Source organism: Perognathus longimembris, chromosome 3 (assembly GCF_023159225.1).
Source record: "Perognathus longimembris pacificus isolate PPM17 chromosome 3, ASM2315922v1, whole genome shotgun sequence".
NCBI classification, from domain to species: Eukaryota; Metazoa; Chordata; class Mammalia; order Rodentia; family Heteromyidae; genus Perognathus; species Perognathus longimembris.
In genome coordinates, this window is record NC_063163.1 from 775,484 (window position 1) to 800,907 (window position 25,424).

The 25,424-nt window shown below is 52.4% G+C and overlaps 1 protein-coding gene across 1 annotated transcript; it reads left to right on the forward strand.

The window, feature by feature from the left end:
• The first annotated feature begins 367 nt into the window (after positions 1-367).
• Pcid2 (PCI domain containing 2) lies at positions 368-24,792 on the forward strand. The gene is made up of 14 exons (XM_048341072.1): positions 368-517; positions 2,667-2,756; positions 3,946-4,019; positions 5,258-5,323; positions 7,105-7,146; positions 8,059-8,113; positions 12,059-12,162; positions 16,141-16,216; positions 17,128-17,269; positions 21,781-21,881; positions 22,411-22,484; positions 22,567-22,692; positions 23,699-23,822; positions 24,593-24,792. The coding sequence occupies exons 1-14, from the start codon at positions 482-484 to the stop codon at positions 24,680-24,682; spliced, it is 1,200 nt and encodes a 399-aa protein (XP_048197029.1). The 5' UTR covers positions 368-481; the 3' UTR covers positions 24,683-24,792.
• Positions 24,793-25,424: the final 632 nt, after the last annotated feature.

Below are 25,424 nucleotides of genomic sequence, written 5' to 3' on the forward strand. Positions count from 1 at the left end.
CCGCCCGGGCGCCCCGTCCGTGCGCGCCGCCCCCCGCGCGCCCGAGACCCAACGGCCGCCGCGCGCACGGCGCCGCCCTCCGTGCGTGCGCGCGGCCCGACCCGGCGCGCGCGCACGGCGATCCCCCGCCCGGCCCCCGAAGAGCACGGGGGCGCGCGGGGCGCGAGGACGCGCGGCGGGGCCGGACGTCGGCCGGCTCCGCGTCCCGGGGCGCTCGGGCGCTCGGCGCTCCCCTCCCGCGGGGAGCCTCGGAGCGGTCGCGGCGGCCCTGAAGCAGGCGGGGTCCGGACGGGCGCGGCGCGGCGGCGCGGGGCGCGGGGCAGGCCGCTCGCGCCGAAGCCGACCCTCGTCCCCGCTCGCGCGTGCGCGCGCGCGCCTCGGCGGCCCGGCTCCCGTCGTCCCCTCCGGAACCAACGCGCGCGGGACGCGGCGCCGGGGCGCGCGGCGGGGCCGGACCCGCGCCGGAAGTGACGCGCTCGCCATGGCGCACATCACCATCAACCAGTACCTGCAGCAGGTGAGCGCGGCGGGCGGCCGCCCGAGCGAGCGCGTTGGCCCCCGGCGCCGGGCGGCCGCGGGGCGTGCCAGGCGCCGAGCTCCGGGCCGCGGTCCTGGGGGCCGGAGCGGGGCCCTGAGGCGGGGAGGGCCGCCCGGCGCGGCCCCGAGCCCTGACCCCCGTCTGGTCGGCGCCGCGAGCCTGGCGTCCCCAGCGGGCGGGAGCCGCGGGCGCTGGGGATTGAGCCCCGAGGCTGGCTTTCGAGTCTCCCCACCAGGCCGGCGTGGTGGCCCCCACCTGTAATCGCAGCGGCACTGGAGCCATCGGCGGGGAGGGTCCAGAGGGTCAAGATTCGACACCCGACCTGGCAAAGGAACCAGACCCGACCCGGCAGGCCGGGACCCGAGGCTCCCTGAGCAGGGGTGGGGGTTCTGTCTGCCCGGGGTCTTGGTTCCATGGACCCGCCCATATGGCCCAAGGACGGTATGGTTTTCAGAGGAGGGTGTGGTTTTTAGTGGAGCTAAACAGACTGAAACTAGGTTTCCTGGGGACCACACACAAGGGTCTGTTGGAGGGGGCTGCGCTGAGCTCTGACGGTGGGTCATCCCGTTGATCCTGGGGCTCCGCATCCCTGGTCGGATGACCTTAGAAGCTTTTCTCTGCCTGAGCCTTAGGCTCCTTCCCGAGCTCAAGGCCCCTGGCGGGCTCCGCGCAGATGCCTCCCACCGGGTTAAGTCTCCACCCAGTTACCTGGGTAACCGGCATGCCCAGAGGCAGTTACCTAATCCTTATCCACCTGGCCACACCTCCCCATCCCTGCCCTAGGTAAGGCATTCCCCGGGGGGCGACTCGCACACTGGGTTTAAGACTTAACCCTATTGAATGCCAAGAAACGTCTGTATTCTGGTGGGCATGTACCGGGCTCTCATTGCTTTTCATGGACAAGGTACAGTACGGAGGACCTGTCCCTAAGTGTTTTAGTCTGTTTGAATATCCTGGTTACACGATGTCCCTGGTCAAAGTTACATGGCCACCTGGTCCAGGTGGTATGTGTTTGTAGCCCTAGCTGTTTGAGAAGATTGCTAGACCTTAGTGCTGCATCATCCCTGTCTTCAAAGAGGAAGGGAGGGAGGGAGGGAGGAGTGTGTATAACTTTACATGTCTGTTATAAAATTATACATGCAGCTTTATGCTTGGTTTATTTCACTTGTGTTATTAGAATTTTTTGTAGATCGAATTTAAGTACATTTGGCTTCCACTGATGGTTGACACCTATAATCCTAGCTACTCAGGAGACTAAGATCAAAGGATAAGTTTGAAGCCAATCTAGACAGAACCGTTTGAGATACTCCATCTCCAAATTACCAGCAAAATGCTGAACTACAGGCATGGCTTAAGTGGTAGAGAGCCACCCCTAAGCAAGAAAGCTGAGGGTACCATGCCCTGAGTCAATCTCTAGCACATGCACACATTATATTTGGTTTTCTAGTTACAGATGTTTTTAGGGACCCAGGCCTCTAGTGCCAAACAGAGGTATATAAAGTCACTCTTGCCAGCCCCTTAACCCTACCCTAACCCCAGGCAGTCAGGTTGCATGGTGTGTAACCCTTGCCTCGGTGCTATGCATAGTTTGTCCTTTTTTTTCTCCTAAGCCAAGTTACAGTTTCCCCACACATAACCTTTTTTACCACTCAGTAGGATGCATATTGTAGAATTGCCTGAGACTGTTACATATAGATGGATGATTTCATTGTTTTTAACATCTGGTAAATGTTTTAGTATCAGTGTGACACCATTTACTCAGCTAGTCCTTTACTTCTTATACTTAGAGTGGAAGCCCTTTTAATTTGTTTAACTACCTTTTTTTTTTAGTTATATAAGCAATGCTTAAATATTTTGCTAGTTGTGACCAAGTGAAGTTACAGTAACCCACCTTCATAATAACTAGGTACTAAGCTGTTAGCTTGTGTTCTTGCCTCTGCAAGAGGCAAGATGATATGATTGTTTGCTGACTAAAGAATGTTGACGTGTTAGATTTTGAGCCTTCCTTTCTAAGAAGGAGACGATAGATTTTAGTGATATGTACTGTGTTGGTCAGGTCATTTAGGTTTACTTACGTTTTACTTACTTACATTTACAGTCTACTTAGGTTTTTTCTTTCACATTTCAGGTGTATGAAGCAATTGATACCAGAGATGGAGCGTCTTGTGCAGAGTTGGTGTCTTTCAAGCATCCTCATGTTGCAAACCCGAGGCTGCAGGTAGATGGGAGTTGTGCATCAAGCCTCTAGGGAGAATTGTGAGGCAGCCAGTTCTACAGAGAAGTTAGCATTTGAATAGAAAGCCATCATTGCCCCTCCAGTGAGAACTCCCAAGCTACCTTAGGAGCTATGTAATTGTTTCATTGACTGAGTCCTGTGCCTCGTGTTCCTATATAACTGAGGTTTGGAGCGAGCAGCAGATGGTTCTGAGAGCTGTTGCACCAAGTGCCAGAGATGTCACAGGAGTCAGGCCACCATGGCCAGAGCACCCCACTGAGTGCTGTGTGCCTTCTGTTATGTTGTCCTGCCTGCCTGTGAAGCGCCCCATCAACCTTTCAGTGCGGCTCCGTTATTGTTGCCCCCATCTGAGTCGGTCATTTCATTAGGGTGATTCCCCATGTTTGTATGTCTAAACGTGCATGCACACTTAGTAGAGGACTCGTTGACTCCTTTCTGCTTTAGTGCACTCACAGAGATAGACACATACAAGGGACCCTGGCAGGAAAGCCACGGTTGTAGTCAAGATCCCGAGGCTAAGGACCAGAAAGATGAAAAGGTGTCCCATCTTGGCAGCAGTTGGGAGCCTGGGGTCAGTTCTCCCTCTTCCCCTTCCTTCTGTCTTCACAGCCCCTTGGGGCAGGACCATCTCCCCTCCAGTACCAGCCTCTTCCAGACACGCTCTCCAGTCATATGCAAAAGACTTTCACTTTGGTGACAGGAAAGCTAAGGTGACATGAAAAATGAGCCCTGATACACACCATGCTCAAATAATAGCAGTTTTGAATTGTGAGGAAGGGAAAGTTGGAAATCCACGTCAGCCATCAGCCCAGGACACGTGCTCCTTCCGTGGCCCGGCACGTCTCCTGAATATATACCTACTCAATAATACCTGAACAGTGGCTTGGTAACTGGTTCTTGACTGAGTGGCTATTAAATACTGAAAGTGCCTAGGATATTTACTGGCCTGTGTCAGGCAAAAGTGAATTGTGCTCACAGATTTCTTATTCTGTGGAAATACGGCAAGTACTGTAGGATAATGAATATTTAGAAATGCTAAAAACAAAGCATTAAAGTTAACTAGGAAGTTTTGAACAAGTTTGTCCCTATCTCTCTCTAATGTAGTGCTTTCTGTGCCTGGTAATTTTATCTACTTTTTTTCTTTTTTGCCATTTCTCTCTTTATAAATCAGATGGCCTCTCCAGAAGAGAAGTGTCAGCAAGTTTTGGAACCCCCTTATGATGAAATGTTTGCAGCTCATTTAAGGTAACATTGGCAAGGAAGAAAGACAGGTCTAGAACGGGCTGACCTTGTAGAAGTCTTGTAGTACATTATCTTTTGCTTGGAGCAGTAACTGACGTGGGAAAGCAGAAGTGTGCATTTTTTACCTCACGGGTAAAGCCTGTGGAACAGTGTGTGGCTGTTTTATGTCAAACTGTAAAGAATCACTTGGTAATGGTCATACTTTCTTTTTTTCAGGAAATATGTCCAATGTTAGCCTCTTTGCCTTGCTGGAAAAGAAACTGAAGTTGAACAAAACATTTTAAAAAGTTGGGGGAGTCAGTATTATGGTTCGAACTCAGAGCTTATTAGCTGGTGCTCTACCACGTAAAAACTATGCCTCCAGCTTAGCGTTTTGCTGCTTATTTGGGGGGATGGAATCTCATAGACTTTTCTGCCTGGGCTGGTTTTGAACTACAGTCCTCCAGATCTCAGCCTCCTGAGAAGGTAGGATTACAAGTGCCAGCCACTAGAGCCCAGCAGAAATACTTATTTTCATGTGGTATCTGTGGCTTTTATCTCTCAGCTAAGGCAGAACTTTATGTCTTGAAGCCATGTGGATTGGATTGCTTTCCTGCTTGCTTTGTCTTGTGTTTCAGAGCAGTCTGAATGTGAGGTTTTGGAGCAGGAAAGCCGTAAAAACTCAGGAGGGTCTTTGGGAAAGTGGGAAGTGCTGCTTTTCCTTGCAGTGTGAGGCACTCTGATTTCCTATCTCTGTAACCTACGGTAGGGTTCCAGGCGTAATGATGAAATGGTGCCCAGCAGGATTCGGTTAGCACATCCCGGTGGCCCCACTGGCGGGGTGGGAGGACCATGCTCTGTCTTCTGTCTCTCCACCCAGGCCTGCTGGAACAGACCCCCTGGACTTCACAGCCGGGGATGGTGGTTCACACCTGTCGCTCCAGCTGCGTAGGAGGCACAGGTTCTGAGGACTGTGTTCCAAAGCTGGCCACTAGGCAAAGAGCAAGACCCTGCCTGAAAAATAAGCTAAGGAGGCACGGCTCAAGTGGTAGAGCTCCAGTATGGCATTCTACTTTACGTCTGTATATTCTGGTTCAAACAATCAGATGTTTTCTCCTCTGAGCTTTCATCAGCTGCTAAGAAGGAGCTCTAGCTGTCCCTCTCAGACTAGTAGAGAATGAGGGTGAGGGGTGAGGCAGAGCTGAGCTCTGGCCTACATGACTAGCACCTAGGTTTTCATGGTATAAATGCTTCTCTTTCAGATGCACCTACGCAGTGGGGAACCATGACTTCATAGAGGCGTACAAGTGCCAGACGGTCATAGTCCAATATCTTTTCTTGTATGTGTAGCCGCGCAGTGTTTGTTTGGTGGGTACAGTGGGTTATTGGGGTTCAAGGTCTTGAAACCTTGACCTAGTTGTTCAAACTTGCAATTAGGAAGGAACTGAAATATTTTGGAAGTGACATTCATTCTAGCTAATTGACTTTGATACTTAAGGTTTAACATGTATCTTAAGACTTATCCAGTTATGGAGTGAGAGAGAGCACTGATCAAGAGGATGGGTCTGGGGATGAGGGCTTAGCCCAGTGTTAGAGCACTCACTCAGCAAATACCATTGGGTGCTGAGATTCGGTCCCTAGCACTAGCGTGGGAATGGGGAGAGAAGGGATCTTATTTAATTCTGTTAAAAATAGTATTTTGTTGGGCTGGGGATATAGCCTAGTGGCAAGAGTGCCTGCCTCGGATACACGAGGCCCTAGGTTCGATTCCCCAGCACCACATATACAGAAAACGGCCAGAAGCGGCGCTGTGGCTCAAGTGGCAGAGTGCTAGCCTTGAGCAAAAAGAAGCCAGGGACAGTGCTCAGGCCCTGAGTCCAAGGCCCAGGACTGGCCAAAAAAAAAAAATAGTATTTTGTTGCCTTTAACACATTGAACCTAGAAGAACTGCTAAGTCACTTGCTGCAGTATGAGAAGTTTGAAATTCAGGGCTAGATAGTTAAGAGTACACACAGACACATTTTCACGAGTGTACGAGTGTGGTCATGAAGACTTTCATCAAGCCAGCAGAGTCTTAGTAGTCTTAGTAGGTAACCGTTAAGGTCCTCCTTGATGAGCATGCCAAGAAGCTGTATATAGCTCTACATTTGAAAACAAAACAACTGCCTTGTTTGAATATACCCGGGAGACAATGGACTACTGCCAAGTCACCTCAGAGTTTAAGAATTACAGAGTTGTTAAAATTCACTTTGTACTACAGATTCTGAAGTAGTTAAAAGTACTCATGACCATCTGGGGTTAAAGAGACTAAACACAGCTGTGCACTGCTGTCTTGTGCTGTAATCCTTGCTGTTCAGTGGGTTAAAATCTGAGAACTGCTGTTCAAAGCCAGCTGGGCAGAAAAAGTCTGTGACACCGGCAAAAAAAAAGGCTGAAGTAGAGGTGTGGCTCAAGTGGTAGAGCACTAGCCATGAGCAAGCAAAGCCAGTGATAATGGCAGGCCCTCGGCACACACAAAGAACCAGATGCAAACTTAAAGTAAAAATTCCTTTTTTTACTCTGGGGAAAGATATGTTTAGTATACTTAGATCTAATGATAGTTAGATTAATGTGAGCACAAGCCTTTTCTTAAGAGCAAACAATGTGCACTTATTCTTTTTGCACTGTTAGAGCAAGCACTTTACCACTGAGCCATACCCTTAAGCCCAGCACTCACAGTGTTTAAGAGATGTGCTGTACCCTTTAATGTTTAGGCTTCCTTTTCCTCTTTCCTTCCTCCCTCCTTTCTTCCTTCTTTCCACGTATGCATGCATGTATGTATGTATGTATGTATGTATTGTGCTTGTCCTGGGGCTTGAACGCAAGGCCTGGGCACTGTCCCTGACCTTTTGTGCTCAAGGCTAGTGCTCTACCTCTTGAGCCATAGCTCCACTTCCTGCTTTTTTGCTAGTTAATTGGACTTTTCTTCTTGGGCTGTCTTTGAACCGTAGTCCTCAGATCCCCACCTCCTGCGTAGCTGGGATTACAGGCATCCAGCTCTTGTTCTTTGTTTTTTATTATGTGTAACATGGTTTGAATTCTGCATGTTAAACCTTCCTTGACATCGCACATCATTCCTGAGGGCATTTCAGGCCCACAAAGAAGAAAACTGGTAAGTATAAACAAAACCAGCTAGACATTAGTAAGTGGCAATTTTTATTTTTTTGTTTATATAGCTCTACAAAGGCTCTTGAATTCAACACATTGATATATAAGTACATAAATCTTGATCATTGTCCCCCCCTTTCATCATTCCTCCCCATCTCTCCTAGCCCCAACCATCCCCTCAAATTACCCAGCTCCGTTATCACATTGTACATTCACTATCACGACTGTGTTTGGCCTCCCTTCCTCTCCCCATCTGTGCCCTCCTCGCCCCTTGACCTACCCCCTCATCTCCCCAGGAACACGTTTCAGCTTCCTGGTATTTTTTGCAAGGGTCTACTGTGTCCTGACTTATAAAAGAGTGATCATCCATTATAGGGTTAAGTTTAGTTTTATAAAGAAACTAAATTGTATCTTTAAGATTTCTGATTCATTAGCAAACTGTGGGTACTTAAGTTTTGTTTACGCCAACATCCCACCCCCTTTCCTTTTCTGAGTACAGACTTAGCTTACACAAAAAAGGAAGCCTGGTTCAGCCTGTCGGCTGTGTACAAGCTGTTCTTCAACCTTGTTTTTTGCATACAGGTTCCTGCCAGGAATGTTACTGAAACACGAGTTTTTTAAAGGGAGCTGTTTGCTGGTGGTGGGGAGATGGAGAAGCCCCCTGTTAAGATCAGGGCTGTACCTGGGTTGGGACAGGGGCAGGAGCCAGGAAGTGGGTGTGTGGTCTCTGGTCTGTCCAGGAAGCCTGGGACTGCAACCTGCCCCCACAGGAGGTCAGGAAGTAGAGAGGCGCTGTCAGGATGGGGAGGTGTGGACCCCATCTTGGAGACCAGCCCTGGGCACCAAGATCCTTCCCTCCTCTGGATGAAATCTGAAGCGCCTGTGGTTATTCAGGTGCATTTGCTTTTTCCCTCAGGGCCCTCCCTGTCATGTACGCAGTAGCACTTGACCTTCGAGTGTTTGCCAACAATGTAAGTGCAACTTCCCACCGCTGCTGTTCTTAAACTAAAGCTTGTTGATACTGCCGCTTAATCTCATGTCTTTCCAAAAGCTTTGAGGAATGAGTAGGAGGTGGGTCATGTCCGATACGGGGAATGAAGCCTGGGAGGGGACTTGGCTGGTGGTTTATTCTGGGTGGCTGCAGGTGGATTTACGGAACGTTTGTTTAGACTTCTGCCCTGGCTGTGCAGAACATGATGTTCTGTACCTGGCCAACCATGTATGGTAAGGAGTAGAATGATAAAAAATGGTTAGGAGGGGTGGACAGCTGAGGAGAGTACTTTACACCATGGTGTCTGTCCTCCAGTGCTGTGCTCCACAGGCCAGTCTGCAGATCCCTCCAACGGAGGCAGCACGGGACTTGGGGTTCTGGACAGTGGCAAAGAGGTTGAACAAATACTCCTTTAAAAACAACAGTAACGGGCTGGGAATGTGGCTTGGTGGTAGAGTACTTGCCTCATATATATGAAGCCCTGGGTTCGATTCCTCAGCACCACACATATAGGAAAAGCCAGAAGTGGCGCTGTGGCTCAAGTGGTAGCATGCTAGCCTTGGGATAAAAGAAGCCAGGGACAGGGCTGGGAATATGGCCTAGTGGCAAGAGTGCTTGACTCGTATACATGAAGCCCTGGGTTCGATTCCTCAGCACCACATATACAGAAAATGGCCAGAAGTGGCGCTGTGGCTCAAGTGGCAGAGTGCTAGCCTTGAGCAAAAAGCAGCCAGGGACAGTGCTCAGGCCCTGAGTTCACAGCCTAGGACTGGCCAAAAAAAAAAAAAAAAAAGAAGCCAGGGACAGTGCTCAGGTCCTGAGTTCAGGCCCCAGGGCTGGCAAAAACAAAACAAAACAAAAAAACAGTAAAAAAAAAAACAAAAAAAAAAACCCTTGACCTATTACTATGACTAACCTTTTAAGCAAAACTTAATTACACTCAAGACAGAATGCCCTAAGACAGGTGTTTCTTTTGCATCTCCCACTCTTGGTAAACCTGAGCTGGGGCAGAGCCTGCTGCCTCTCTCCTTTGTTGAGGTGTTTGACGGTGGGGGCCGGTGGAAACGGCGTCATGTTCCAGTGGCCTTTCAAGCAACTGCCACCTTCAGAAAGGGAGTCATCTATGGTCTTGTGTGTTCTTGTTTGGCTTTTTGTCCCAGGGCCTGCCTGTGTAGCCCAGGATGACCTTCCTTTTTTTTTTTTTTTTTTTTTTTTTTTTGCCAGTCCTGGGCCTTGGACTCAGGGCCTGAGCACTGTCCCTGGCTTCTTCCCGCTCAAGGCTAGCACTCTGCCACTTGAGCCACAGCGCCGCTTCTGGCCGTTTTCTGTATATGTGGTGCTGGGGAATCGAACCTAGGGCCTCGTGTATCCGAGGCAGACACTCTTGCCGCTAGGCTATATCCCCAGCCCGACCTTCCATTTTTGCAGCCCTTCTCAGCCTCCTGCATGCTGGAGTTACAGGTGTGGAGGGTTGGTTGTGGTTTTTTATTTTTGCTGGTCCTGGAGCTCGAATTTTGGGCCTGGGTACTCACTCTTAGCCTTCATGCTCAGGACTGGCGCTCTGCCTCTTGAGCCAGAGCTCCACCTTGGACTTTTTGATGGTTAATTGGAGAAACAAGGCTCACAGACCTTTCTTCCCAGGCTGGCTTTGAACTGTGATCCTCAGATCTCAGCTTCCTGCGTAGTCTGGGTTCCAGATGTGAGCACCCCTGCCAGGCTTGGGGAGTTCTGTGAAGGTTTGTTACAGGGTAGCTTCTGAAGCTTCCTACCACTGCACAAAATCCCACGGGTTTGCCCCGCCCTTGCCCTGGATCTTTACCCCTGTGTGACTGTGGGCCCTGCTTGCTCTCTGGTGGCCCCTTGGGGCTGCTCTGACAGTGCGCCCTGGGTGGGGTGGGCTGGAGAAAGCACACAGTAATTCTGGAGTTCTGGAGACGAGGACGCCAGGATGCAATGTGCCAGCCGTGTGTGTGTGTGGTGAGGGTCCCTGTCTGGGTCCTAGATGGCACCTTGTGTGCCTTCCTACGCGGGCAGGTCCAGGGTTCATAAGCTCAGCTCCCTGACCCCAAGGCTTGGTCACCCTCCAGGGCCCCCCCATGACATCCCCTCGGGGTACAAGTACGCCGACCCAACCTGGTTATTTGGAAAGTTTTGGCTTGCTGGATTACAGAGAAATTCCAAGTGCTGACTGACCCTTCATGAGTAAATAAGCAGTCAAAAGTCCCAGACCCTGTGTTTGTTAATATGTCTGGCAGCCTCATCAGAAAAGACCTGTAGTAATGGGAAGCTGCTGACTTAGTAGTCACTACAAGTTTTCCAAAATTGTAAGGGTTTTTTGTTTGTTTTTTGGGTTGGTGTGTTTTTTTTGTTTTTTTGTGTTTTGTTTTGTTTTTTTTGCCAGTTCTGGGGCTTGAACTTGGGGTCTGGTCACTGTCCCTACCTTCTTTTTGCTCAAGGCTACTAGCACTCTACCACTTGAGCTACACCACCACTTCTGGCTTTTTCTGTTTATTTGGTGCTGAGGAATCGAACCCAGGGCTTCATGCATGCTAGGCAAACACTACCGCTAAGCCACATTCCCAGCACCTGTAAGGGTTGTTGTTGTTTGTTTGTTTTTAACACATCTTTAATTGGTTTCATCGTGATGTTTTTATACATGCATATAATGTACTTTGATAATAGGTCACCCCAAAATTTAGGTGTGGGCTTTTCTTGTTCTGTTGTGTTCTGTTTTGTTTGGTACTGGGTATTATGTTCAGGGCATGCCAGGCTAGCACACCTCTGCTTGAGGTGCACCCCAGTACTTTCAGTCTGCTTTCCAGATAGAGTCTCACACGTTTGCCTGAGCCAGCGTTGGACTGCATAACTCCAGTTACAGGCCCAGATCCTGGCTTTGTTTTGTGGTTGGTAGCTCTCTCCATCCTTTGTCTGCCTGGAAGGGACAGGCGTGTTTCATTTGCCGCTGCGGGGACGGTGTGAGACCTGCCTGCGTGGCTGCGTGTGAGTTGCTACAAGCAGAGCAGCAGCCTCGTCTGGTGCCCGTTGTGGTGAGGCCTCGCCGTCTCAACCCTTCCTCACCTGCCTCCTCACAGAGAAGACGCTGAAATGGGAACACCTGCAAGGACTTAGCACCAAGCCGGCTGGCCAGGCCGTCTGGTGCTGGGCACGCGGTGCTGCTGTCCAGTGTTCCAGAAAAGGTCCCGGGTCTCCCCACCCCGACTCATTTCTCCAGTGAGCGTCAGGACACCAAATACATCAAGAGAAGCTGTGTGCAGCATCGACAGGAGCACGTGTTTTACCCCTTCTAGAGCTGAGGGGCTTGCATGCATGGCCGTGGCTGCCACCTGCAGGGGGAAGGTGCTCAGGGAACAAGCCACAGAAGGCTGCGTGCCAGGCAGGTTGATGCGGTGTGGGTGTGCACCTGTTCCCTCCACCACCCCGGGAACTGTTAAGTAGGGTTGTGGTCTAGGTGTGGGCCCTAGTAGAGAACCAGTGCAACAAAAAAGACTAGGGTGTGACTTATCGGGACAGCCCCTGCCTAGCAAGACGGGGCCCTGAGTTCAAACCCAGGACTGCCAGAAAAAGAAGAAAATTATAGAAGTACCGTATGAACTTAAAACCTTTAGGACTTGGTCTTTCTTTTTTTTTTTTTTTTTTTTTTTTTTTTTTGCCAGTCCTGGGCCTTGGACTCAGGGCCTGAGCACTGTCCCTGGCTTCTTCCCGCTCAAGGCTAGCACTCTGCCACTTGAGCCACAGCGCCACTTCTGGCCGTTTTCTGTATATGTGGTGCTGGGGAATCGAACCTAGGGCCTCATGTATCCGAGGCAGGCACTCTTGCCACTAGGCTATATCCCCAGCCCCAGGACTTGGTCTTTCTAATTACCAGTTTTTGCTTTAAAAATAGATGTGTTTTTTGTTTTCTTAGGCTGATCAGCAGTTGGTAAAGAAGGGGAAGAGCAAAGTTGGGGACATGCTGGAAAAGGCTGCCGAGTTGTTAATGAGCTGCTTCCGCGTCTGTGCCAGTGACACGTGAGTGAGGGTCTGAGGATTGTGCTGTGCGTGCCAGTGACACGCGAGTGAGGGTCTGAGGATTGTGCTGTGCGTGCCAGTGACACGCGAGTGAGGGTCTGAGGATTGTACTGTGCGTGCCAGTGACACGTGAGTGAGGGTCTGAGGATTGTGCTGTGTGTGCCAGTGACACGTGAGGGTCTGAGGATTGTGCTGTGCGTGCCAGTGACACGTTAAGTGAGGGTCTGAGGATTGTGCTGTGTGTGCCAGTGACACGTGAGTGAGGGTCTGAGGATTGTGCTGTGTGTGCCAGTGACACGTGAGTGAGGGTCTGAGGATTGTGCTGTGTGTGCCAGTGACACGTGAGGGTCTGAGGATTGTGCTGTGCGTGCCAGTGACACGTGAGTGAGGGTCTGAGGATTGTACTGTGTGTGCCAGTGACACGTGAGGGTCTGAGGATTGTGCTGTGCGTGCCAGTGACACGTGAGTGAGGGTCTGAGGATTGTACTGTGTGTGCCAGTGACACGTGAGGGTCTGAGGATTGTGCTGTGCGTGCCAGTGACACGTGAGTGAGGGTCTGAGGATTGTGCTGTGCGTGCCAGTGACACATAAGTGAGGGTCTGAGGATTGTGCTGTGCGTGCCAGTGACACGTGAGTGAGGGTCTGAGGATTGTACTGTGTGTGCCAGTGACACGTGAGTGAGGGTCTGAGGATTGTGCTGTGCGTGCCAGTGACACGTGAGTGAGGGTCTGAGGATTGTGCTGTGTGTGCCAGTGACACGTGAGTGAGGGTCTGAGGATTGTGCTGTGCGTGCCAGTGACACGTGAGTGAGGGTCTGAGGATTGTGCTGTGCGTGCCAGTGACACATAAGTGAGGGTCTGAGGATTGTGCTGTGCGTGCCAGTGACACGTGAGTGAGGGTCTGAGGATTGTACTGTGTGTGCCAGTGACACGTGAGTGAGGGTCTGAGGATTGTGCTGTGTGTGCCAGTGACACGTGAGGGTCTGAGGATTGTGCTGTGCGTGCCAGTGACACGTGAGTGAGGGTCTGAGGATTGTACTGTGTGTGCCAGTGACACGTGAGGGTCTGAGGATTGTGCTGTGCGTGCCAGTGACACGTGAGTGAGGGTCTGAGGATTGTACTGTGTGTGCCAGTGACACGTGAGGGTCTGAGGATTGTGCTGTGTGTGCCAGTGACACGTGAGTGAGGGTCTGAGGATTGTGCTGTGCGTGCCAGTGACACGTGAGTGAGGGTCTGAGGATTGTGCTGTGTGTGCCAGTGACACGTGAGTGAGGGTCTGAGGATTGTGCTGTGCGTGCCAGTGACACGTGAGGGTCTGAGGATTGTGCTGTGTGTGCCAGTGACACGTGAGTGAGGGTCTGAGGATTGTGCTGTGCGTGGCTGCGCACATGAGTGCGTGAGGATTGTGCTGTGCGTGGCCGTGCACGCGAGTGTGTGAGGATTGTACGGTGCGTGGCCGTGCACGCGAGTGTGTGAGGATTGTACGGTGCGTGACCGTGCACGCGAGTGTGTGAGGATTGTGCTGTGCGTGGCCGTGCACGCGAGTGTGTGAGGATTGTACGGTGCGTGACCGTGCACGCGAGTGTGTGAGGATTGTACGGTGCGTGACCGTGCACGCGAGTGTGTGAGGATTGTGCTGTGCGTGACCGTGCACGCCAGTGTGTGAGGATTGTAGTGTGCTTGGCCGTGCACGCGAGTGTGTGAGGATTGTACGGTGCGTGACCGTGCACGCGAGTGTGTGAGGATTGTACTGTGCGTGGCACTGTGGCAGCCTGGCCCCTCCCATTGGCTCACTGTGGACATTTGCTGCAACCCCACAGTTGGTGATAATGTTGCTTACAGAAAGCCGTTAAGAGTCTGTAAAGTGGTTTACACTTATCTCACGCGCACCCTGCCCTGTGTACCCCGAGCAGTCGGCTCCTCTGGCTCCCTCGGCTCTGTGGGTTCTTGCCACTGTCTGGGATTGTGAAACCACCTTCATTTGTCTTTGTGTGTGTGCCAGTTCTGGGGTTTGAACTCAGGGCCTTGCACTGTCACGTGGCTTTCTCACTCACAGCTGGCACTCTACCTCTTGAGCCATCCCTCCAGTTCGTGTCTTCATTTTGACAACTCTGGGCCACTTTTGCCTGGTCAGCACTTCGTGGTGTCCCCATGTGGTTCTTGGTTTTCCCGGCTGGTGTCATCGCGCTCTGCCCTCCCTGGTCTCAAGCGGGCTTTTGTTCTGTCATCATTCAGTTCCTTGTTCTGCTGGGTGGGGCCTGATCACAGTTCACAGAGCTGCTTAAGCTTGAAGTTAGTTTCTGCTAGATTTTTGTAATTTAGTTTTTAATCTTTTTCCTATCCTTCATCTTGGTTAGGAGTTTGAACCCACTGTGCATATAGTTCTCTTCTTTGGGGTTCTTGTTGTTTTGAATTGGGGTCTTGCTGTGCTGACCCGGCCATCCCTGTATGGTCCAGGGTCCCCGAGGGCCCCCCGGCTCTGCACAGCATCCCCTGTGGCCCTCAGTGTTTCCGATGACGATGTGAATGGTACAGTGGCACAGACGGCAGTGTGCTGAGGCCTGAGTCTCACACACACACCCGTCACTGGCATGGTAGTGCTCAATGAATGTTGACCACACACGTGGTACTGGGTGTGAGCCTCCTTCTGCACAGCAGCGACTTGCCTCACTTTGATCAGGCAGTGTGCTCTCAGGAGCTGTGCTTCCGTGCCAGAAGCACAGCAGTGAAAAACAGGACCCAAAACTAGGGGAAGTGGGAAAATAGTTGAAAGTAGCTTGTCTGATAAGAGTCTAGTCTGGAACAGGTGAAGAACTGATAGAGCTGAACCACAAGAAAACAAGTCGGTGTAAACACGGACATAGACTTGAGACACTTTGCAAAGGAGATGCTCAGCACTGTCAGTCACCAAGGACTGCCAGTGGGGCCTCCCTCGGTGGGCCACCACACAGGGCCGCCGGGGGACCCTGAAGTCCTACCGCTGCTCCGCATCGCGTTAGGTCCGGGGTTCCACATAGCCCAGCAGCTCCACTCCCTGCTGGACACCCAGAAGACACGCAGACCCGAGGAGCACACTCTCCTCCCAGGCTTTGCCTTTGTCTCACGTCTCCTGAACAGGCTTTGTTCCTGGTTCATCATTGGCAGCTTAGTACAGGAACATAGGTGTTTTTTTCTTTTTTTGTCACTACCAGGGTTTGAACTCAGCGCTGCTTGCTTGCTTGGCTCTCTACCACTTGGGTGGTGCCTCCAGCCCAGCTTTTGGTGGGTTATTTTGGAGATGGAGTCTCGTGGACGTTTCCCTCTGGGTAGCCCTCTGGATTTCAACTTCCTAACTAGCTAGGATTACCGGTGTGAGCCACCGGCACCTGGCAGTGTACACCATTTTTGTACTGACAGAACGCTTGCATATTTTGTCCTTTTATTTCTTTTGGGGGGGGGGTTAAGGTGGCACTGGAGTTTGATCTCAGGGCCTCGCACTTGCTAGACACGCTCTCTACCATTTGAGTAATGCCCCCAGATGCCTGCCTTCTCCATATGCTTGTGTTGGTCCTTTGTTTCCTGAGGTGAAATGCACATCCGCAGAGCCACACAAATCCCAGCTGCTGGCCCCAGCCTGTTCTGCTCTACTCTGCCTCGCGGTGGCCTTGGGGGCAGCGCCTGCTGCCACTGTCCCTGTGTCTCCCTGGAGGGTGGGTCTGCCCTGGTGACCTCATGTGTGGAGAGGCCTACAGGGTGTGCCTCGAAACAGTGAGCCTTCTACCCACCACGGGAGAAACCAGGCTGTGCCAGAGAGAGCAACAAAGTGTTGACTTGCAGTTAGATTTCCTGGCTTGGTCCTTTTAAAATGTCGCCCATTAGGTAAGATATCTTTGTTCATTCTTCCTGAGTCGTGAGACTTTATCTCAAGATATCGTTTTTTGAGATTTGTAAAATCTCAAATGTTTACTTTGTAACTTATAAAAACATGGTTTTCTCCTAGTCGTGCTGGCATAGAGGACTCTAAGAAGTGGGGGATGCTGTTTCTGGTGAATCAGTTATTTAAAATCTACTTTAAGGTACGCTTCTGTGTGAGTCTATAAATGATCTGTCTTCCCAGATGAACCATGACTGTTGCTTGTTACCATACTGCCCAGCATGCCCTAGGAAACAGTGCTGACCACACTCGTAGCCCCGATGGCTGGCATGCACTGAGCACCTGCTGTACATGTTGTGTGAATGTGTGAAAGTGCGCAGGAGCAAGGCCCTGTACACCGGGTGGCCAGACGTGTGGAAGAACTGATCCCTATGCAATAGCAGCTCTGATCATGGGGCACGGAGATGGACAAATGGATTCACACATCATTGTTTCTGCCCTCCTTGAGGGGCAGCTCAGCAGCCTTCATCTGTCCGTGGCTGACTTCGTGCCTCCTGTCCCCGCCGGGCCGAAGGGCATGCTGCTCTTTATTAGTTTCCAGCGCCCTGAAGGGCAGGTGGCACTGCTTGGAAAGCTCAGGATTTCCTGAGTGTGTGTGGGTTTTGCCACATGGCCTTCTTTAAAATCATTATTATTACTATTACATGTATATGTGTGTGCACATACACACGCACGTGTGTTGGACAGGTACTGGAGCTTGAACTCAGTGCTACTCAATTTTGTTGGGCTTTTTCACTCAAGGCTGGCACTGTACCATTTCAGCCACACATTCACTTTTGGTATTTTGTGGTTAATTGGGGATAAGAGTCAACAAAGTTTTCTGCCTGGACTGGCTTTGAACCGTGATCCTCAAATCTCAGCCTTCTGAGCAGCTAGTACTACTGATCTGACCCACCTGTACCAGCTTGCTTTTACTAGTAAATAACCTCGATGATTTAAAAGGTTCTGCTATTCCCATACCAAAGAGGCGTATGCTTAGAAGCACAAAATTAGGTCCTTTTACCTTCCTGTTTTGTTGTTATTGTTAAATATTTTAACGGACTTTTATTACAGATCAACAAGCTCCATTTGTGTAAACCCCTGATCAGAGCCATTGACAGCTCCAACTTGAAAGATGACTATAGCACTGCACAGAGAGTCACGTACAAATACTACGTGGGACGCAAGGCCATGTTTGATAGTGACTTCAAGCAAGGTAGGTTGCTCATCTAAAACACAAGAACCAGCTCTGCATTCTGAACAGTCCGAGTGGTGCAGACAGTCTCAGAACAGTGCTGCGGTTCTCTGATGTAAGGCGGACAGTCTAGGTTACGCGTCATTTCCACAGTAAAGCTCAGTAAATAAGGGAAGGTTGTGCCAGAGGATCTTAATGTATGCGGGGGCTTGTAGTATATGCAAGGGCCCTGAATAATGTATGTAGGGACCTGAACCTATGCAGGGGCCCTTAATGTACGTGGGCGCCCCGCAGTGCAGGTCTGAGGTGGTAAAGCCGCTGGGAGTAGAGACAAGGCTGTTTCTCTCCTGCCTCTTCTTACCGCCCACCCCATGTGCTGGTTGTGCTGACCTGCCTGAGAGATGGAGCTGAGGGCTGCAATGTGGCTCGGCCCCGGCTCCACCTCAGCCTCTCCGAAGGGGGCTTCTTTAGGCTTCACGCCATGGTTCCTGTTTGTGGCTTGCTTTCATGCTTAGCTTTTTCTTCTTTGACAACTCGAACTCTGGTTCTCAAGCTCACATTCAGGTTGCTTGCTCGTGACTACTGCTCTACCACTTGAGCCATGCCTCCTGCCTGGCTTTGCTCTGACTAATTAGAGATGGACTCTTGTAGACCGTTCTACCCAGACTTGTCTCAAACAATGATCCTCTTCATCTCAGCCTCCTGAGGCTAGGAGGCATGAGCCACTGGCCCCTCGAGGGTTTGTGCTTTGTAAAATAGCCATGTAATGGGGTTTGAGGGCAACGGGGGGGTCCCCATCCCTCCAAGAGTCCACCACTCAGAGGCAGTCTCAAGCAAAAAGATGGATTTATTGGGGAATCTTAAAGTGAACTGACTGGCTAAGGACACAGCACAGACTCGGGAGCTGAAACTGCACCAGTGAAAAGCGGGCTGACCCGCCAGGGACACAGTGCAGACTCGGGAGCTGACACTGTGACCCCGAGCAGTCCTCAAATTGGGGTTTATAAAGGTACAAAAAGCATTGCACAGATGTGGGAGCTTGACACAGGGTAGAGCAAGCAACAAACAAGCCATTTACAGAAGCAGAATTTGGGGGTCAGGTTAACCTAATCTCCCCCCAACATTTCCTACTGTTTCCCTAATCAAGATGGAGTCAGCTCTGTTCCCTACAACAGCCACCTGGGATGTCTCTGGTCCAAGCCAAGTGGGGGTTCCCTGATGCCACACCAGCCGCTCACGGGCCTAGCTCCCTGGGGCATGAGGTGGTTGTTTTATTACCTCTTCTGTCGCACAGTGCAGACTCCTAAACTTGCTGCTTCATTTGGTCTGAAGTTGAGCACGGCAAGCCGTGGCTTCCTTCCCTCCCCTGCCGTCAGCAGGGCCAGGGCCGTGGCTTCCCTTCCCTCCCCTGCCGTCAGGGCCAGGGCCTCATGGCAGAAAGCTTCATTGTTGCCTGGTGATGCTCCACTTGCCACTCTCCCATGAAGCATTCTCCTAGACGACGGCAGGTTCTCAGACTCACTGTGAAACGTTCTCACAGACGACGGCAGGTTCTCAGACTCACTGTGAAACATTCTCACAGACGACGGCAGGTTCTCAGACTCACTGTGAAACGTTCTCACAGACGACGGCAGGTTCTCAGACTCACTGTGAAACGTTCTCACAGACGACGGCAGGTTCTCAGACTCACTGTGAAACGTTCTCCTAGACGACGGCAGGTTCTCAGACTCACTGTGAAACGTTCTCACAGACGACGGCAGGTTCTCAGACTCACTGTGAAACGTTCTCCTAGACGACGGCAGGTTCTCAGACTCACTGTGAAACGTTCTCACAGACGACGGCAGGTTCTCAGACTCACTGTGAAACGTTCTCCTAGACGACGGCAGGTTCTCAGACTCACTGTGAAACGTTCTCACAGACGACGGCAGGTTCGCAGACTCAACTGTGCAATGTGTTCATAGACGACAGCAGGTTTTTTTTGTTGTTGGTGGTGTTTTTTTTTTTTTTTTTTTTGCCAGTCCTGGGCCTTGGACTCAGGGCCTGAGCACTGTCCCTGGCTTCTTCCCGCTCAAGGCTAGCACTCTGCCACTTGAGCCACAGCGCCGCTTCTGGCCGTTTTCTGTATATGTGGTGCTGGGGAATCGAACCTAGGGCCTCGTGTATCCGAGGCAGGCACTCTTGCCACTAGGCTATATCCCCAGCAGACAGCAGGTTTTTATTTTGTTCGTGGGGCAATGGCAGGTTTTTAAAGGAGAACTTTCCTTGGTTCTTCCCTCATTGCTTTATTTTTCTTTCTCTAAAACAGAAAACCTAAGAGCAGGAGCTTTTAAATGATCCTGACTGGGTCTCTCCGGTGCTGATACAGTGTCCACTGGGGGCTTCCTGAGTGGAAGTTTGGAACATCACCTACTGTCCCTAGAGATGATGTACTAATGTGGAAGCTGGAGAGTCATGGTTTCTGAAACTTTGAGTGTTCCTTCCAGACCATCTCATTCAGCTTCCATATTACTGTAAAAGAAACACAGTGTCCTGCTGAGACAGCTGAGCTGAGACCCCCCCTACCGCCTTCCCCCCCCCCCCCCCCCCCCGCCCAGGTCGTTCCCAGGCACTAGAAAGCCAGCCTGACCCTTGGGTCTTTGCTTCAGGCCACTCATGGCTGGGAACCCTGCACTGCTCAGTTGTATCTAAGTGGATGAAGCGTCTGCCAGGTGTGTTTTCCATCCCTGTGATCCCTACTTTTATACGGTGACGAGCACACTTGACACATTCCCCGTGTGTCAATTCAGAGACTCGTGCCTCTTCTTTTTGGTGACACAGGGTCTTGTGCTTGTTAGGCAAGCACTTCACCATGCCAGACACAACCCTACGCCCCTCCTCTAGATGTCTTTGATTGCAAGCCAAGGGTGACATTTGACAAAAAGTCCGTGCAGTCCCTTTGCTCACAGCCGATTCTCAGCATGCCGTCGCTGCGGGGAGAGTTCCCTGTATGTCCAGGGGACTTGGGGTCCAGTTCATGGGCATTTGCCAGTGAAGGCCAGGTTGGAAGAGTATGCCCATGGGTGGTGGGCTGTGCAGACACCCAGCTGGTCCTTGTCTGCCTGCCCACAGGGCCCCTGCTAGGGCACAAGAGGCAGTCTGGGCTCTGTGACAGCCACTTCCCTCGGTGAGGTTTCAGGCTCACTTTGCCAAACTTGGCCAAACAGTTGAGGAGCAGGGTAGCAGTTGTCAGTGGAGATTCCCTTGCCCGGCCAGCCCCAGGCCCCTGAGGCTGCCTCTGGCCCTGCTGCCTCTGGCCACAGGGCCTGCAGAAGATGGGTCACTGCAGTGGCCCATCCTGTTTCCTTCGTATGTAGGCCCGAGAGCACTGTCCACTGAGGACTGTCCTGGTGTGCTTCTGCCCCAGGGGATAGAAGCCTCCTGTTCCCTGCCCAGCTCTGTCACCGGGGCTCCCCCACCTTCGCGCCTCGTCCTGGCAGGTCCCAGAAGCGTGCTTTAGACTCCTGAGCAACATACCTAAACTGTTCTGCATGAAATGGGACCCGTTTTAAAGTTGCTGGCAGATCAGAATTTATGTTTCACACATAAATAAGATTGTTCTTAGAGTGCACAGTCACTGGGCACTGGTAGCTCACACCTGTTAATTCTAGCTGCCTTAAGGGGCTGAGATCTGAGGATTCAGGTTCAGAGCCAGCCTAGGCAAGAAAGTCCATGAGATTTATCTCCAATTAATTAGCAAAAAGTTGCAAGTGGAGGTATGGCTCAAGCAGGAGAGTACCATCTGAGCAGCAAAGCCAAGTGAGATCAAGACGCCCTGAGTCCAAGTCCCAGGAGTGGCACAAGAAACGAAACAGAAGTTCACTGTCATTGTGATGAGCATGTGTGTGGTGACTGGATAGCATGCTGAACTGGAGGGTGGTGATTCTCCGTTATTGTACTAGGGCTGTGTGTATGGTGACCGGACTGCATGCTGAACAGGAGGGTGGTAAGTCTGTTAGAGCTGTGTGCAGTTCAGATGTGTCTGGAGCACTGTCTCTAATATGCTAACCATAATGGCCTGGCAGGTGAACGGCAGGTGGACTTAGGCAAATGGAAATCTCAGCAGAAATTAGTTTCTGCAGTGTTCCCTCTAGGGACTGTCCCAGACAGCTGTGGGTTTTACTTCAGACTCATCACTGCTAACAGAAGTAAGATCAGGCTGCCTGTTTTGGGGCTGAGAAGGGAAGCAACATTTATCTTACTTTTTTACAGTCCAGCTCAGCATGCTTGTTCATGGATGGTGCTCTACCAGTTGAGCTATGCGTCCAGTCTGGCACTTTGCTGTTTAATTGGAGGTCGAGTCCCACAGACTTTTCTGTCTGGACTGGCTTTCCCGATCCTCTGATGTCAGCCCACTGAGTAATTAGGATTATAGGCCTGAGCCCCTGGCACCCGGCTAGCACGTTTGTGTGGGATCACAGCAGAATGTGACCAGGAGGGAAGGCCGGGGAAGGTCCGGTGGGGCCGGCTTGATGTGTGGGGTCTGCTCTCTGCAGCCGAGGAGTACCTGTCATTTGCCTTTGAGCACTGCCACCGTTCCAGTCAGAAGAACAAGAGGATGATTCTGATCTATTTGCTTCCAGTGAAGATGCTTCTGGTGAGCCGAGCTTTGGTGGCTTCAGGTGCTCTGAGGACCCAGAGGGGCCGCGTCCGTCTAGTCGGAGCGGCATGCGAGCCCCGCCCAGCAGGGACTGCACTCAGCCAGTGCCCCGGCAGCTCACACCTTCCCCCGGGAGCTTTGCCCGCCTTGCCGTGAAAGTAAAACTCCCTAAAAACCTAGCGAGCGAGTGAAATGGGTCCCCCCACCTGTGGCCAAAGCCCCCACAGTGCAGCACAGCTGACGAGGGAAAACAGCGAGCCCCTCCCCCGCCGCCCCTCCCCTCTCCCTCCCTCTCCAATGTGCCTCCCCTGGGTGGCTGCCCCGCCCACCCGAGTGCTGCCAAGGGACATAGACGAAGGTCACAGCGCATGGATGAAGGTCACAGCCCTGAGCGAGCTGTACTGCGCCCCAGTTACTTCTCCTAGAGCAAAACGTTTAAAATGCGCTGCTTTTTCAAAGCGACCCATGGGTGAGGGTGTCCCTGGAGGCCTTTGTGTTGAAGTGAAAGCACTTCCTTGTGTCCCAGGGCCACATGCCGACGACGGAGCTCCTGAGGAAGTACCACCTCATGCAGTTTGCCGAGGTGACCAAGGCTGTGAGGTGAGGTGGGTTTTGCCCTTCCCGCGTGTGCCGTGTGTGCGGGTGGGCGGCACACGCGTTCACGCGCCTGCCCCTCCCCCAGCGAGGGCAACCTGCTGCTGCTCCACGAGGCCCTGGCGAAGCACGAGACCTTCTTCATCCGCTGCGGCATCTTCCTCATCCTGGAGAAGCTCAAGATCATCACCTACAGGAGCCTCTTTAAGAAAGTGTGAGTGCAGCCACGCGCAGCTGCGGCTGAGGGCACCGGTTCCGTCCTGGGCGTCCTGGCCCCTCGCCTCCCGCTGGGGGTCCCACAGGCCGCCGGCACCGCACCGCCGGGGAGCTGGGGCGAGCTGGGCGCCTGGCACCGGCTCAAGCCCCGGCGCTCGCTGACCCTGCGTGTGCTCAAGCCCCTTCCTCAGATGACCTTCACCCCTGGCTCCTCCGATAAGACTGAACTCGGATAGGGCAGGCCTGTGTGCAGACATGAATAGTCTACCAGCAATACACAAGGACCAGCCGAACACACACGTCCGTGTTTCGCAGCTCCTAACACGAAACAGAGGCCCCTCAGAACAAACCCACTGTGCAGTACGTGTCTAGGAAGCTCTCTTTGTACTAGAGGCCTTTTTTTTTGCCAGTCCTGGGGCTTGCACTCAGGGCCTGAGCACTGTCCCTGGCTTCTCTTTGCTCAAGGCTAGCACTCTGCCACTTGAGCCACAGCGCCACTTCCGGCCGTTTTCTGTATATGTGGTGCTGGGGAATCGAACCCAGGGCCTCGTGTATCCGAGGCAGGCACTCTTGCCACTAGGCTATATCCCCAGCCCTAGAGGCCTTTTAAAACGAGGTAAAAATGTATTTTAATGGTTCACTCGCTCTTTTTTTTTTTTTTTTTTGCCAGTCCTGGGGCTTGCACTCAGGGCCTGAGCACTGTCCCTGGCTTCTCTTTGCTCAAGGCTAGCACTCTGCCACTTGAGCCACAGCGCCACTTCCGGCCGTTTTCTGTATATGTGGTGCTGGGGAATCGAACCCAGGGCTTCGTGCATGCGAGGCCAGCGCTCTCCCACTAAGCCACACTCCCTGCCCCAGTAGCTCTCATTTTTGGAGTGTATCTTTGATAGACTTAGTGAACACTTTTGTCTCAGGTGAGCACTGGTTCCCACCTGCACGGCCCCCTTCCTGGCCCTTGAGTAGTGCTCCCTGTCTAGCACAGCACGGCCTTCTCCCTTCTCCAGGTATTTGCTACTCAGAACACACCAGCTATCCCTGGACGCCTTCCTGGTCGCCCTGAGGTTCATGCGCGTGGAGGACGTGGACATTGACGAGGTGCAGTGCATCCTGGCCAACCTGATCTACATGGTGCGTCCCCTTCCTTCCCCCACGGGCCCAGAGCCGCTCCCCGGCCGTGCCCACCGGAACCTGCGCTTGTAAGGAAGGGGCTCTGGCTTTAGGGAAGGTCCTCCTCCCCTGGTCTACATGGTGCGTCCCCTTCCTTCCCCACGGGCCCAGAGCCGCTCCCCGGCCGTGCCCACCGGAACCTGCGCTTGTAAGGAAGGGGCTCTGGCTTTAGGGAAGGTCCTCCTCCCCTGGTCTACATGGTGCGTCCCCTTCCTTCCCCACGGGCCCAGAGCTGCTCCCCGGCTGCACCAGCCAGAACCCACGCTTGTAAGGAAGGGGCTCTGGCTTTAGGGAAGATCCTCCTCCCCTGGTCTACATGGTGCGTCCCCTTCCTTCCCCACGGGCCCAGAGCCGCTCCCTAGCCGTGCCCACCGGAACCCGCACTTGTGATAAAAGGGTTAGGGAAGGTCCTCCTCCCCTGGTCTGTTCAGACAGGGTCTCTCTATGTAGTCCAGGCTGTCCTTACACTCAGCCCTGTGAAGGTATTTCTGACAGAACCAATTGTGCCCCAGAAAATACATCAGAGAGACGTTGTGGGAAAGGGCAGGTCGGGATCCTGTGTGGAATACGTATTTCCGTGTTCTCCCCCACGTATGTTTTTCTTCATTGTCCCCCAGCGCATACGTTAGGAGGAGGAATGCTGCATGCCCAGGGATAAATCACTAAGTCACCGACCTCAGACGTGAGTCGGACTTGGAAGCGTTAGCCGGCCGGTTTCTCTTTCTCTCCAGGGTCACATCAAAGGCTACATATCACATCAGCACCAGAAGCTGGTGGTCAGCAAGCAGAACCCGTTCCCTCCTCTGTCCACTGTGTGCTGAGCTCGGGCCAGGCGCTGCAGAGCCTGAGCTGCTGTCTGTGCAGCCCGACGCTGCCGAAGCGGCGGTCGCCACCACGCCCAGGAGCTCCCGGCCTGCGCCGTCCTCCGTGGGCACCCAGGGCCTGGCGGCATGCAGAGACCGCCCGCTCCGCCACCACGCCCAGGAGCTCCCGGCCTGCGCCGTCCTCCGTGGGCACCCAGGGCCTGGCGGCATGCAGAGACCGCCCGCTCCGCCACCACGCCCAGGAGCTCCCTGCCTGCGCCGTCCTCCGTGGGCACCCAGGGCCTGGCGGCATGCGGAGACCGCCCGCTCCACCACCACCCGCCGTGCGGGTGAGCTCCTGGAACAGAGCCTCGCCTTCGGTGCTCTTGATGGACGGGGTTTTATAGCTGTTTGTAGTTCTTCCTTTTTAAAAGAAGTATTCTGAATATATAATAATGACATGTTTATTATATCTTCCAGGATACGTTTATTTTCATACATTAAATTTGATTGTTTCGTGTGATTAAAATGCTGGGTTAACTCTAGGCTCTTTTTTTGTTTCCCCATGCTACTGGGGTTTGAACTTGACCTTGTGTTTACTGGGCAGAAGGGTCTACCACGTCAGCTGTGCCCCTGCCTGTTTACGTTAGCTGTTCTGTCAGATGAGGGTCTCGCGTTTGCCTGAGCCATCCTCAGACCTGACATTCAGACCTGTGCCTCCCATGTAGCTGGGATTGCAGGCATGGACCACCACACCACC